The sequence below is a fragment of the Periophthalmus magnuspinnatus genome, chromosome 24 (genome assembly GCF_009829125.3).
Source record: "Periophthalmus magnuspinnatus isolate fPerMag1 chromosome 24, fPerMag1.2.pri, whole genome shotgun sequence".
In the NCBI taxonomy this organism is placed as follows: domain Eukaryota; kingdom Metazoa; phylum Chordata; class Actinopteri; order Gobiiformes; family Gobiidae; genus Periophthalmus; species Periophthalmus magnuspinnatus.
The window spans coordinates 2,141,210-2,155,815 of record NC_047149.1 but is presented as its reverse complement, the minus strand read 5'-3'; the positions used below and the strand labels follow the sequence as shown (position 1 = coordinate 2,155,815).

At 41.0% G+C, this 14,606-nt stretch overlaps 1 protein-coding gene across 1 annotated transcript; it reads left to right on the top strand.

The window, feature by feature from the left end:
- The first annotated feature begins 2,012 nt into the window (after window positions 1-2,012).
- Window positions 2,013-14,128, top strand: mpv17 (mitochondrial inner membrane protein MPV17). Its single transcript, XM_033991046.2, has 8 exons — window positions 2,013-2,055; window positions 3,307-3,387; window positions 5,998-6,113; window positions 7,800-7,892; window positions 8,421-8,516; window positions 10,547-10,579; window positions 12,809-12,861; window positions 12,933-14,128. The coding sequence occupies exons 2-8, from the start codon at window positions 3,315-3,317 to the stop codon at window positions 13,000-13,002; spliced, it is 534 nt and encodes a 177-aa protein (XP_033846937.1). The 5' UTR covers window positions 2,013-2,055; window positions 3,307-3,314; the 3' UTR covers window positions 13,003-14,128.
- Window positions 14,129-14,606: the final 478 nt, after the last annotated feature.

Here is a 14,606-nt window from a genome sequence, read left to right as displayed (position 1 = left end):
TCTGCAAGAAACACAAATGTTCACATAATTTCATATTGTTACATAAAGTCACTTTAGACTCACAGAGGGAAGAGGAACACAACTTTTACTTGAGTAAATGTACTGTTACTCTGTACAATAAATTACTTGAGTAAGAGTACTGTTACACTGTACTATATATTACTCGAGTAGGAGTAAAAGTGTGGGGTCTCAAAACTACTCTTAAGCATAATTTTCGTTAGTAACTGTAGGCGGAGCTCCTCTGCTTGATCTGAAATCTGAAAATGCCTTCTGTTTGGTTAAGCTTGTTCTGACCAAGCTTTATTTTATTGTTGCAAATCATATCTCAGGCTCTTAATTTGAAAGGGACAAAAAAAAAACCTCTTGATACTTGAATATGAAAACATGACATTTTATTTTTGCTTTTTAAGTAGGTTAGATTTTTCAATACAAATCATTTCTAGCACTTAGATCGGCCACATGGTTTTATTTAAATTTGATATGATTTTGAGAGGGATCTGGCTGCAGACCTCCACCCAGAGGACCCATCCCCTTGTGATCACAAAGTGGAACAGAGCAGTTTGAGCTTTGGAGATGTCTAATAATACAGGGTTACTCAGACATGTGTGAATGAAACAAAACACAACTCCAGGTCTGTTTTTGGGGAGGTAACGACATTATAAATGGCTTAAAGTTTTATCACCTTTAACAGACAATGAACAATGAACTAGACAACCACTGATATCAAGTGTCATTAAATGGTTTATAAAGTAAACTCTTTAAAAACAGTGAGGGGCATGTGCGTGCAGGTGCATCCTGGTGTAGGTCTGCAGCCACACCCTGTTGAGGTTTTTTATACTTGATTTTTATAAATGTGCTGCTTTGTTACTTTTATTATTATTATGCTTGATTTTATTTTATTAAATATCTTTTACATTTTATATTGGACCACATTGATCCCACACATAAACAGAATGGTATAGTTATTAAAATACTTCATGTAGTATTATAATATAATGTTGATATTTTGCAACTGATGTCATCAACATTCTCTGGGGGTGTGAAGCTAAGTGCAGGCACTGCTCTGTCTGAAGGTCTGTTAGACTTAAATCTGTGCTTTATTTAACACAATCTGACCATAAAAAACTGTCTTAGCTGGAACTATAACAGATGAGCTGATTTGTGCTATTAAACAAGTCCCTCTCAAATAACATTACAGTCACAAGCTAGCTAGCATTAGCACAGTTTATCAGTGGCTCACTATCACCTTTTTGTTGAAAATCTAATTCCTTAAGAGGGCCATGAACACTCGCACTGATCACAGGCTTCTGACTTCTGAAATTAATCCATTTTGTATTTTCCCTTGAGTTTTCAGACAATTTTAAAATTTTATGTTAGTATCAACTGCAAATACCTGATATAGATTCATTAGGTATTGTAAATTGTTTTGTGCCCAAATTTGGCAATGCTTTTATATATATATATATATATATATATATATATATATATATATATATATATATATTGTATATTTCATTGTTATTTTGAAATTAAATAAAATGTATTTAATTAAAATGGCTCATGAACCTGAGTTACATGTTTTGTCTTTGTAGGAATGACATCTGTATCCAGTTCCGTCCTGCTCCTCTGACCCTGTCCTCTGCTCCTCTGACCCTCAAAAAATTGTCTCATTTGAACACATCAAGCTTGTACAAAATAATACATTATAGCTGCATTCTTTCGTTTGTCCAGCAGATGGGAGCAGAGATATCGTTCATGTTTACGGCGGATATTACGTACAATGCTGTTTAATGGTCTAATTGTTTTCGTAGGAAATTTTTAATTTTTACATAGATACACGCTTTTCCATAAGTATTTGCCTTGTTCAATTTATTTATAAAATGCATTGGTTTTTAAGTGAAATAACTGAGAATGCTGAATGACATTTTTGCCTTTTTAAAAACGTAAACTGTGCATTTTAGGAGTTCTCGTGATGATCTTTAAATAAGTTTAAGATTTCCGCGTGTCTGTCTGAACTTGAACGCATCATCCCAACTGCATGAGCCGCACTGAAAGGTACTACTGCAACTTTTATTTCATTTTCCTGCAAAATATTTCATTTTCTTACGACAGCGACAAGAAAAACAGGGAAATCCGGTTAGGTCATCTGTTTAATCTGCATTTTAGACTCTTAACCACGTGGAGCTCTGCAGTTATGTTAAAATCCAGCGACGTCATAATGAAATTCAAGTTCTTCGAAGCTGTAAATTAAAATAATGCACCAAAGTAAAGTTGTACATAAATCTCCAGTTTAGAACGCATGGTTTAGGCATCTCTAAAGTTATAACGAAATCTGATAAACTGATAAAATTACAAATTATGAAATGGTTTGATTTATCTTCACTCTCAGGAATAAGTTGGTCGTTTTCATTTCAGTGTTTGAGAATCATCAATGGACTGTCTCACATTCGGCATTCACGGTTTTAACGGATGAAGTGTGTAGATTTAGGTTTGGGTGTTTTAGGTCACACAAGATTTTAATTCACAAGAAGAAATCTTTAAACAATGTTTTGGACTGCTGGCACTTTGACACTAGAATAAACAGGATTTAAACCAGGACTAACCCAGGTCTAAACCAGGTCTAAACTAGGTCTAAACCAGGACTAAACCAGGACTAAACCAGGAACTAAACCATGTACTAAACCAGGTACTAAACCAGGTACTAAACCAGGACTAAACCAGGACTAACCCAGGTCTAAACTAGGTACTAACCCAGGGACTAAACCAGCTCTGAACCTAGTCCTAACCAGGTCTAAATCTAAACCAGCTCTAAACTAGTGACGAAACCAGGAGTAAATCAGAATTAAACCATGTCTAAACCAAGACTATACTGGGACCAGACCAGATCTGAACCAAGATTTCCTACAGAAGTAATTACTAAACCAGGACTAATCCAGGACTAAACTGGGACTAAGCAGGACTAAGCAGGACTAAACCAGGACTAAACCTGATCTAAACCAGGACTAAACTAAGGGCTAATCCGGAACTAAACCAAGACTACACCACCAGATATAAAACCAGGAATAAACCATGTCCAAAAACCTCGATTAAACCTGGAGTAAAGCAGGACTTTGAGAAGCATTACAGTGGCACTAATTGGTGAACGTGTTGTAGTCATTATGAGTCTAAACCAGAGTCACGTTGCAGAGGGAGGAGTTTAAACCTTATTTTTTCAGGCTTTGTACAAACACGTTTTAGCTTTTTTAAATTTTCCTGTTTCAGACTGAAAACTGGGATTTATTTCAGTTTTAAGTCTTTGTGTTACAGAACAAAAGATGGCAGCTCTGTGGAGGTCCTACCAGGCTCTGATGAGTAGACGGCCCCTGACAGTACAGATCATAACAGCAGGTCAGAAATACTCTCAAACAACAGTCCAATGTTTTCTTTTTACATAGATGCATACAGTAGGTACGGAAAGTATTCAGACACCCTTCAATTTTTCAGTCTTTGTTATATTGCAGACATTTGCTAAAATCATTTAAGTTAATTTTTTTCCTCATTAATGTACACACAGCACCCCATATTGACAGAGAAACATGAAATTGTTGAAATTTTTGCAGATTTATTAAAAAAGAAAAACTGAAATATCACACGGCCATAAGTATTCAGACTCTTTGCTGTGATCCTCATATATTTAACTCAGGTGCTGTCTATTTCTTCTGATCATCCTTGAGATGGTTCTACAGCTTCATTGGAGTCCAGCTGTGTTTGATTATACTTGGACATGATTAGGAAGGCCACACACCTGTCTATATAAGACCTTACAGCTCACAGTGCAGGTCAGAGCAAATGAGAATCATGAGGTCAAAGGAATGGCCTGAAGAGCTCAGAGACAGAATCGTGGCAAGGCACAGATCTGGCCAAAGTTAGAAAAAAATTTCTGCTGCACTTAAGGTTCCTAAGAGCACAGTGGCCTCCATAATCCTTAAATGGAAGACGTTTGAGACGACCAGAACCTTCCTAGAGCTGGTCTTCTGGCCAAACTGAGCAATCAGGGGAAAAGAGCCTTGGTGAGAGAGGTAAAGAAGAACCCGGAGATCACTGTGGCTGAGCTCCAGACATGCAGTTGGGAGATGGGAGAAAGCTCTAGACAGTCAACCATCACTGCAGCCCTCCACCAGTCGGGCCTTTATGGCAGAGTGGCCCGACAGAAGCCCCTCCTCAGGGCAAGACACATGAAAGCCAGTATGGAGTTTGCTAAAAAACACCTGAAGGACTCCAAGATGGTGAGCAATAAGATTCTCTGGCCAAGATAGAACTTTTTGGCCTTAATTCATAGCGGTACGTGTGGAGAGAACCAGGCACTGCTCATCACCTGTCCAATACAGTCCCAACAGTGAAGCATGGTGGTGGCAGCATCATGCTGTGGGGGTGTTTTTCAGCTGCAAGGACAGGACAACTGGTTGCAATCAAAGGAAAGATAAACGCAGCCAAGTAAATAATTCTGCAAAAATTTCAACAATTTTGTGTTTCTTTGACAATATGGGTGCTGTGTGTACATTAATGAGGAAAAAAAACTTGATTAATTTTAGCAAATGGCTGCAATATAACAAAGAGTGAAAAATTTAAGCGGGTCTGCAAACTGTCTGTACACACTGTATATACTGAAGACATGAAATTAGTGTTACTGAAATTTCAGACTCAATTTCAATACTGAGGAATAGTCTTGATACTCAATACTGATTCTGATACCATGATGAGGATAAAAACATGTGATGTTCCACATTAAATGTTGTACTTTGTGTTCTATTCCCGTGTATGTGTATAACCCTCAGTGTGCAGTAGGTTCATAGTGTCCATGGGTGTATACTAGTCTATGTGTCTTATACTTGTTAAACATACAGAGAGACATCATTATAAACAGATTCAGGAAAAGTTCATTTCTGTCTTGTGAATGGGACTTTTTTATTATTGATACCTGCTCAAATGAGTATCTAGTTTCTATACTAGTTTTAGTATTGATTATAAGAGAGTGGTACGGCCTCTGTCATGCAGGGATATAGAAAGATGGGAGGGCATCTGACACATGGGGAAACAGGTTTTGTAAATGACCTTTCCTCCAGTCCATAGACCCCAGAGTCAACACAGACTTTAGACTCACATCGGCTGCAGAAAGATCATTAGGTTTAACGTTTAGGTCCTGTCTGATTCTGGTTGCTAGTTTTGGTTTAGTCCTAATTTAGCCCTGATTTAGTCTTGATTCAGACCTGGTGTAGTCCTGGTTTAATCCTGCTTTAGTCCTTGTTTAGTCCCAGTGTAATCCTGGTGTAGTCCTGGTTTAGGTCTAGTTTAGTCCCGGTGTAGTCCTGGTGTAGTCCCGGTGTAGTCCCGGTGTAGTCCTGGTTCAGTCCTGGTTCAGTCCTGGTTCAGTCCTGGTTTAATCCTGGTGTAGTCCTGGTTTAATCCTGGTGTAGTCCTGGTTTAATCCTGGTGTAGTCCTGTTTCAGACCTGCTTTGACAGATTTTATATTTTTCCTTTACTGTGGATCATACCTGGACAACTGAGGGATTACACAGATCCATTTAATGCTGAAAATCACATTCTGTTGTCTAAATCAGGGGTGTCAAACACATTTTCCCTGAGGGCCACGCCAGCAAAATGGTTGCCCTCAAAGGGCCAGATGTAATATAAAATAAATGCAGCTACTTTCAACATGTTAATGAACTGTTTCTGTATTTTTTACTTACTTAAGTTACAAATATTGCATATACATTTCCATAGATGTAAACAATATGACTGTGTAACTGTGTATCTCCTGATAAACTGACATTTTAAGACAGTCATGGGGCACGTAAGATGATGTGGTGGGCCACATTCGGCCCACGGGCCATGTGGTCTAAATAAAGATTTTTTTTTTAGTTATCATCGTGGTATGTTCATGTGTCCTCTCTCGCTGATCATGGTCTCTGGTGGGTTTCTGTAATAACCTGGTCTCTCTGGCTCATCCTTGTGTTTAGGGTCTCTGGTGGGAGTGGGGGATGTGGTTTCTCAGCAGCTCATTGAGAGGAAGGGTCTGTCCAATCACAGCTTCCCGAGAACCATGAAAATGATGGGCATCGGCTTCTGCTTTGTGGTAACTGCAGATAAACTACACACCTTTAGTGAAGTTAGAGTTAAAGGGACATATTCTGGAAAATCCACTTTTAAAGCAGACATATTGTACTTGTGTCACTCTAAAGACACAAGCAGAATCTATGACCCCCGTGGATCATCATGTTATAACCTGGACATTTTAAATTGCAAGATTCATCTAACACAACTGCAACAAATAAAAGAAACAAGTCCACTGACTTCTACATTAGGAAACTGCAGTGCCCTCCTGTGGATAACTGCAGATCTTTTTTGCATCAAAATGATTAATCCGTGCTGCCAAATCCTGCACGTATCACCAATTAAGAAATGAAATTGGAGAAGGAAGTAAGTACAGAGCTGTGGCCCTATGCCGGTGTCGGAGTTGATCGGCAGAATAGGGTCTTGAAACTAAGTGATTAAAGATTGCTCAAACATGTATGAATCACTCTAAATACAACTTCAGGTGAGTAAATGTTGAAACAACAATAACATGGTTAAAAGCTCTTAAAAGTGCATTCTGCAGGACGAGTCTGCTATAACATGTTATAAACATGTTATAGCAGTGTTCACTCATCATTAGTTTACTTAGAGTTGTATTTAGACATGTGACATGAGCACATTCAGAATCCCTCAAGTTTAACCTGAGGCAGGTCAGAACTCTCAGGTGGAGTTCTCTGTGTAACTGTCAGATGCAGATGTGTTGATCTGGTTTATTGTTAATATCTCTGTAATTACTGGACCTATCTAAAACAAAAACTAAAACTGGCACGAAGTCTAAATAAATAAGTAAAATTAGCTTCAAAAAGTGGTCCCATTATTCAACCCCAAAGATGTGATGTGTGATGTCTTGTCAGCTGAAAGGACTTTAAACCATAAGATTAATATGACAAGTTTGTGGAGCCAATCCCAAACTAATAATGAGAAATTTAAACATTTGTGGTTCAGAAGTTTGGAGATTTCTTCCAAAAACAGTGAATCTCCCATAGAGTTATCCAGGCCCCACTCTCCATCTGAAACTATGACATCATCACACTCCCGAACATGAACTTAGCTTGTCCTGCATTTGAAGCCTGAGTGCTCAAAAAAGGTGTGTTTTCACCTACCCCCTATCCCCACCCCAAAAACTCCAGGACAAAAATGTAGGGTTACAAAATGTCACATAGTCATTTTTCAACAATAAAAATTTGTAAATGAAACTCAGCTGCTTGTTCTGGTGATTAATTAATTAACCTGTTTCTATTATACCCATAGACTGTATGTATAAATGGACACGGCTAACCTGCTAGCCGCCACGCTCGAATAGGGCATGTTTCTGGCTCCATCGACTCTGGCTCCAATTCACTTCCTACTGAAAAACCGTGCCCCCTCTCTCTGTAACTGCTGATGTAAGAATTGTCAATTTGGCCTTAAAATGTGATCATGGGGTTCATTATTTCATCCGTAAATCAAGATATGAACATTAATAACAGATCAATGAAGCGCCTTCTTTCCCCGAGGTCATTCCCACTAGCATTAGCAACAGGTTTGATCTTCCCTGTAACTGCTAGATTCACTGGTTTCATTTTGCTGGAGCCGAACACTATGAGTCTCCACACTCACTTCTTTATACAGTCTTGTACAGTGATTATAGCCCTAAAATATCCCCTTTAAAAACTTAAGTCCATTTTCACACTTCTTTGTGTCTCAGGGCCCAGTGGTTGGCAGCTGGTACAAGGTCCTGGACAAACTGGTGCTGGGCACGACCAAGAGTGCAGCTATGAAGAAGATGCTCGTCGACCAGGTATTTAGTTTAGTTTTTTATTAGCTCTAATAAAATACTAATATTAATTGATACTTTGCAGTAACATCATGCCGGGGGCAGGGGGTGACACAATGCACACATTTGCTTGATAAGTTTTTAGATAGATGGAGTCTGAAAACGCAAGAAGATATACAAAATGGATTTAAAGAGCACACTTTCAGGAGCTTGTGATCAATCTGAACGTTCATGGTCCTGTTTAGGAGTTTGATTTTACACAAAAAGTAAGTTAGTTAGTAAGAGCATGAATCAGCTCATCTGTTGTAGTTACAACTAAGTCAGATTGTGTTAAAAATAAAAGCTCAGATACTCAGTCTAACTTGAGTAACAGAGTTTCAGACAGAGCAGAGCCTACAGTTAGCATCACACCTTCAGGGAATGTTGATGACATCAGCTGCAAAGTATCATCGAGTATCTTGAGTTGAGTGTTCTGTGTATCTATTTCCATGGAGACCATCAGTGATGCTTGTGAAATGTGACTTAATATAAATGTGTTTCTTGTCTGTGCAGTTGTGCTTCGCTCCCTGTTTCCTGGGGGCATTTCTGGGTCTGTCTGGAGCTCTGAATGGACTCACACTGGAGCAGAACCTCCACAAACTCAAAAGGGTCAGTTAGAGGGTGCTCTACATGATTTTTACTGTCTTAAAAACGTGAAAGACAGAACTAATTCATAATTTAGTTCTGTTTAAACAGATCCAAAGTTATTCCTCACTTATAAACAGTGAACTTTTGGTACAGTGATACAGATCCTTCTCTGACACACTGACATCCCATCGTTTAGACACATTAGATATCAGTCTGCACTCCTCATCTGGATTTGCACACCATCTACTGGCAGCAGAGTGAATTAAACATGACAAAAAGATTAATTTGGTCTTTTTTTCTTAAAATTGCTTTTGTTTTCATCTAACAGACCAGTCTGTTTATTTATTTGACATGTTTCAACTACTGCAACATCACGTGACTCTTGACTGAGCACAGTACCCCAAATATGAATAAAAACATGATAAAAAATAGAGCAAAAGTAAAAGTTGTCTGTGCAAGTACCCCAGCCAGCACAGTATGAGCATTCAGTTATAAGATGACGGCAAAAATGCTCAGAAAGAGTCTGGCTTTACGTGACAGTCCTGGATATAAATCCAGGGGGTATTTTGGGGCTGAAGCAGTTTACAAAAGTGTAAATGTGTAAATGTGGGCTTGGTCTGGAAAAGCTTCTCCTTACTGCCTTTGCAACATGGTGAACTTTCATTCTAATATTTTCTCTGTGAAGGCATGTAAATTTACACTAATGTGTTTCTCTGATTGGCTAATCCACCTGTCAATCATCATGCAGTGCAGTTTAAAAAAAGACCGTAGAATACCTCTTATATTTCAGTCCCTCCTCGTACTCCTCAATGTGTTTACTCCTGTGTCCCTTAGAGCAGAGCTGTGGTTTCCTCATTTCACAAACAAACAGAGAATCCAAACCTCATTTATTATAGATCTGACCGACGACCTCCTGCGCACGCCGCCCAAACAGCTCAGAAATAAAACATGTTTCTGTGAGCAGCGGCTTCCTGGTTTAGTGTTGTTTACATCACTGACCAATCAAAACGCATTATTTACAGAGACGCATTTAGACGTTAGAAGCATGAATGAATTGAACCAGAAAGTGACTAAATACAGGTGTAAAAACAGACTCAGAGAGATCAGGAGTATAACCCACAACCTCCTTATGAGAGGAGGAGACAGGATAACCTGCCACAGTCCCACCCGGCACAAAACCCAGAACTAAACTCAGGACTAAACCCGGGCCTCAACCCGGGACTAAACTCAGGGCTAAACCCAGGACTAAACCCAGGACTAAACCCAGGACTAAACCCAGGACTAAACCCAGGACTAAACCCAGGACTAAACCCAGGACTAAACTCAGGACTAAACTCAGAACTAAACCCAGGACTAAACCCGGGACTAAACCCAGGACTCAACCCGGGACTCAACCCAGGACTTAACCCGGGACTCAACCACAACCTCCTTACTTAGAGGAGAAGAGGCGAACCACTCTGCCAGACCTGTAGTTTGATGTAGTAATGGGTGCATGGACTACAGAAGGTCTACAGCAGGTCTACAGGAGGTCTCTGAGAGTTGGCGTCAGTGTAGTTCGCCAGATGGTTAGAGGCTCATTTATACATTTATTATTTTTATTATCTGCAATATCCTGCATGTTTTATTAAAGCTGCACCATGTAACTGGTGGAGGCCATAAGTTTCTTGTCTCCATGGAGATGATATCGTTTTGCCTGAAATGTTCCACAGTATGGGATTAAAGATTAAACTGATTTATTTATCTTACATTTTGTAAGGTCCATGTGTTTTTATTGGTCAGTATGCCTTTAAAACCATGCTTTCTTACTGAGGGCTGGGGTACATTTCCACCGATCTGACCTGTAACTTGATTTTGTGTGTGTGTGTGTGTGTGTGTGTGTGTGTGTGTTGGACCTGGAAGTGACATCATCACTTACCAATGTACTGTGGAACAAACCTATATCTCCATGGAGACAAGCAAGTGGCACATATAGTTCACCTTTAACCTTGAATAAAAGCTTTGTGGTCATTGATAATAATTTTGTTTTAATTTGTACATTTTCTTTTCTTCAGGACTACACAGACGCCCTCATCTCAAACTACTACGTAAGTCCTGCTCCTTTAAATCACTTTAAACCTAAAGAGGGGGTATTATGCCAAATTGCAAATCGGGCTTTCTCAAATGTTTTATCATTGTTCCCTCATCAGAAACCTCCCTGAAGAGATTTTAGATGTCATCCATGCATCTTTGACTGTTTTAGAAATCTCTCCTGAGCCTATTTGAACCCTCCTTATCTGTTTACTCTAAGATTCTGTACAAGGCTTCGCCCACAAACCTATGGCATCCATGCTCTCACTCAACAATCCTCCATAAATATACAAAAACATGATACAAAACCCTTCCTTGATCCGCCACCTTAACATGGTGCAATATAGTACGGGGGCCCCCGACAATATAGCTTCCAGGAATGATCCTGGAAGCTATATTGTCAGGGGCTTCATGCCCCTGGTATGGTCATCCGTGGCAAACAGGTCCTGGGGGATGGGTCAGACTAAGAGCCAGGTCTGGGTTGGGTGCAGCAAGCATCTGGTGACCGGGCCGTCCTCCCGTGGACCCACCACCCGCGGAAGGATCCGTGAGGGGCCGGTGCAGTGAAGACTGATTCTGGGGGCATGGAATGTCACCTCGCTGGGGGGGAAGAGCTTGAGCTTGTGCGGGAGGTTGAGCGCTACTGACTAGATATAGTCGGCCTCACCTCCACACACAGCTTGGGCTCTGGAACCTAACTCCTTGAGAGGGGTTGGACTCTCCATTTCACTGGCATTACTCGCGGGGAGCGGCAGCGAGCTGGTGTGGGCTTATAGCCCCACAGCTCAGCCGCCTCGTGTTGGAGTTCACCCCAGTGAAGTAGAGGGTCGTGTCCATGCGCCTTCGGGTTGGAGACAGGTCTCTCACTGTTGTGTCGGCCTAAGGGCCAAACAGCAGTGCAGAGTACCCGGCTTCGGAGTTCCTGTGAGGAGTACTAGACAGCGCACCGACCGGGGACTCTGTTGTTCTCCTGGGGGACTTCAACGCCTATGTGGGTAATGACAGTGACACCTGGAGAGGGGTGATTGTGAAGAATGGCCTCCCTGATCTGAAACCTAGGGAAGTTTTGTTATTGGACTTCTGTGTTTGCCACAGTTTGTCCCTAAAAAACACCATGTTCGAGCACAAGGGTGTCCATCAGTGCATGTAGCACCAGGACACTCTAGCCCAGAGATTGATGATTGACTTTGTTGACATGTCATCTGACCTTTGGCCGCATGTCTTGGACACTTGGGTGAAGAGAGGGGCAGAGCTGTCAACCGATCACCACCTGGTGGTGAAGAGGATTCGCTGGTGGAGGACGAAGCTGGACAGACCTGGCAGGCCCAAGCATATCATGAGGGTCTGTTGGGAACGTCTGGCGGAGCCCTCTATCAGCGGGTCTTCAAGTCACAGAGCTTCTCCCAGATCCCGGGGGAGGGTGGAGACATAGATTCCAAGTGCGCTATGTTCTCCGCCTCTATTGTCCATATGACTGCTCGTAGCTGTGGACGTTAGGTCTGCAGTGTTTGTCGCAGTGGCAACCAAAGTAGGACGAGATTGCAGGTACAAGCGACCGTAATGGCTTTCCTCTGCAGGGTGGTTGGGCGCGCCCTTAGAGATAAGGTGAGGAGCTTGGTTGCACGGGAGGAGCTCAGAGTAGATCCACTGCTCCTCCACGTCAAGAGGAGCCAGCTGAGGTGGCTCGGGCATCTGTTTAGGATGACTCTTGGACACCTACCTAGGGAGGAAGCCCCAGGGAAAACACGCTGGAGGGACTATGTCTATGGGCTGGCCTGGGAACGCTTTGGGTTCCCACCGGACAGCTGGAGGAAGTGTCTGGGGTGAGGGAAGTCTGGGAGTCCCTGCTTAGACTGATGCCCCGTGCCCCGTCCCCGGATAAGAGGAAGAAAATAGATGAAAGTTATAAAACTTTACAGAGCAACTTGACAGACCTGATGCGATGTGCAGTAGTGTCATTAGCAGAATGCTGATTGTTCTGACAGTGCTCTGAAGGAGAGCAAAGGAAGGGGGGAATGAAAGTGAAACTTGTAAAATATTTAACAAAACATATATAACAAAGCATGTCTACGGTAAATATAGCATTTTCAAAACAATAAAAGGAAACATGGTGAACTAAATATGTTATGTATTACAGTTAATACCCCTAAAATACACCCTCTTTAAATCTGAAACATTTTTCAAATTACCAATAATTGCTCCTCCCACTGTTCACTTGATAATCTAATCTGTTCTCTCTGTTTCAGCTTTGGCCTCCAGTTCAAATTGCCAACTTTTACTTCATCCCCCTGCACCACAGGTAATATACTGTCCCTGTGTCAGATGCCCTCCCTGTGTCTTATTTTCTTACTATAATCTACTCTGGTGCAGGCTGGCTGTGGTTCAAGTCGTAGCTGTGATCTGGAACTCCTACCTCACCTGGAAGGCCAACCAGCTGTGATGAAGACCTGGAATCCACCCACAGTGGACCCACACTTAACCCAGAGACACTTGAAACATTCACAAGTTCTTTTCTAAAAAATGCTATAAAAATTCCAAATAATCTTCACTAAAGTTGAGTAGATTTCTTTTGCAAACTGGAGCTGCAATTTGATCTTGACCATAGACTGTATATAAAGATGGGCGTAGCTAATCTGCTAGGTGCTGCGTTCCAAATAGGAAGTGATCATGGGCTGCGCTTCCAGCCCATCGACTCAGCCTCCAATTCACTTTCTCTGTAAAAACTGTCTCCTCTCTCTGTAACTGCTGCTGTCAAACTCATGATTTTAGTCTTAAGTGTTCATATTAACCCGCTCTAAGTGATCCTGGGGTTTTTATTTCATTATTTTGTTCCTAAATCAAAATATTAATATTAATAACAGGCAAATTAGGCTCCTTTTTTCCCAGAGCCCTGCTAGTGTTAGCAACAGGTTTGACGGTGTTGCTAGGTGCCCCCGCTCCCTGCCAAACCAGTGGTGCAGGCGGTGTGTTACCTTCAACCTCTCGCCACTGATTGGCTGTGGGTGACGTCACACCGCCTCAGTCCACTTCTTTACACAGTCTATGGTCCTGTCCCAGCCATTAACCTGCAGCTCTGATGACTTCTCATCTCATTCAGATCTTTATAAATTCTCTGTTTTACAGAGGGAAATTTTGTTATGGTTTGCAGACAATAAAACTGGCTCATAATTATTACTAAATATTTTGACTTTAAGAGCTGCTTTTACAATATATCTGTAACGGGACAAAGCTAAATGGCTTAACTACATTCATAATTGAGACATATTTGATAATTTATAATTTCACTATTTCGTTTTAGATTGTATTCAATTATATAAATATAAAATACTAAAATCTTGAGTATGAACAGTTTTGGTCTTAACTGCACATGCATGTATTGTTTCTCATCCAGAGAAAACTCTTCTGAAGCTCATTCTGGTGAAGGCTGCTGTTTCATGTTCATGTTGTAATCATGTTGAATTTACCTGTTTGAATGACTGAAACAATACGTTACTGTCATTACTTACTTTTCACTCTGTTATGTCATCATTTTGTCAATAAAACATGTTAAAGGATTTGAGCCAGGGATCCTTTTGTTGTGAGGTGAGTGCCTGATTTGTGGCCTTTTTCATGAAAGTTGATCAACTCTATCAACTCTATTTATCAGTAGAAGAGCTTTATGTTCCAACAGTGAATTTGCTCATTGCCATATTTTAGAACATTCCAGGAGTACTGTCTTCATGGAGACGAGCAGGTGCACACCCTTCACCAGAAAAACACAGGGATCTACTTTTTTATTTAGTATTTAAAATGTATTAGTTTCAGTGTTTATATTTTCAAATCACAAAGGGTCTACATCAGGTCTGCACCAGGGCTAAAACAGGATAAAGCCAGGACAAAACCAGGGCTAAACCAGGACAAAACAAGGACTAAGCCAGGTCTACATCAGGTCTGAATCAGGGCTAAACCAGGACTGAACTAAACTAAACTATTGAGAGGAGGAAACTGGATAACCACTCTGCCACAGTAATGCAGGGAGGACATGCACGCTCCAGTCAGAGAGAT

What these genes read in the sequence shown, in the direction of transcription:
- mpv17 (XM_033991046.2), top strand. Translation starts at nt 3,315, where the DNA reads ATGGCAGCTCTGTGGAGGTCCTACCAGGCTCTGATGAGTAGACGGCCC. An exon ending in GCATCGGCTTCTGCTTTGTG is followed by an intron (nt 6,114 to 7,799) that starts GTAACTGCAGAT and finishes TTTGTGTCTCAG; the next exon opens with GGCCCAGTGGTTGGCAGCTG. An exon ending in TTCATCCCCCTGCACCACAG is followed by an intron (nt 12,862 to 12,932) that starts GTAATATACTGT and finishes ACTCTGGTGCAG; the next exon opens with GCTGGCTGTGGTTCAAGTCG.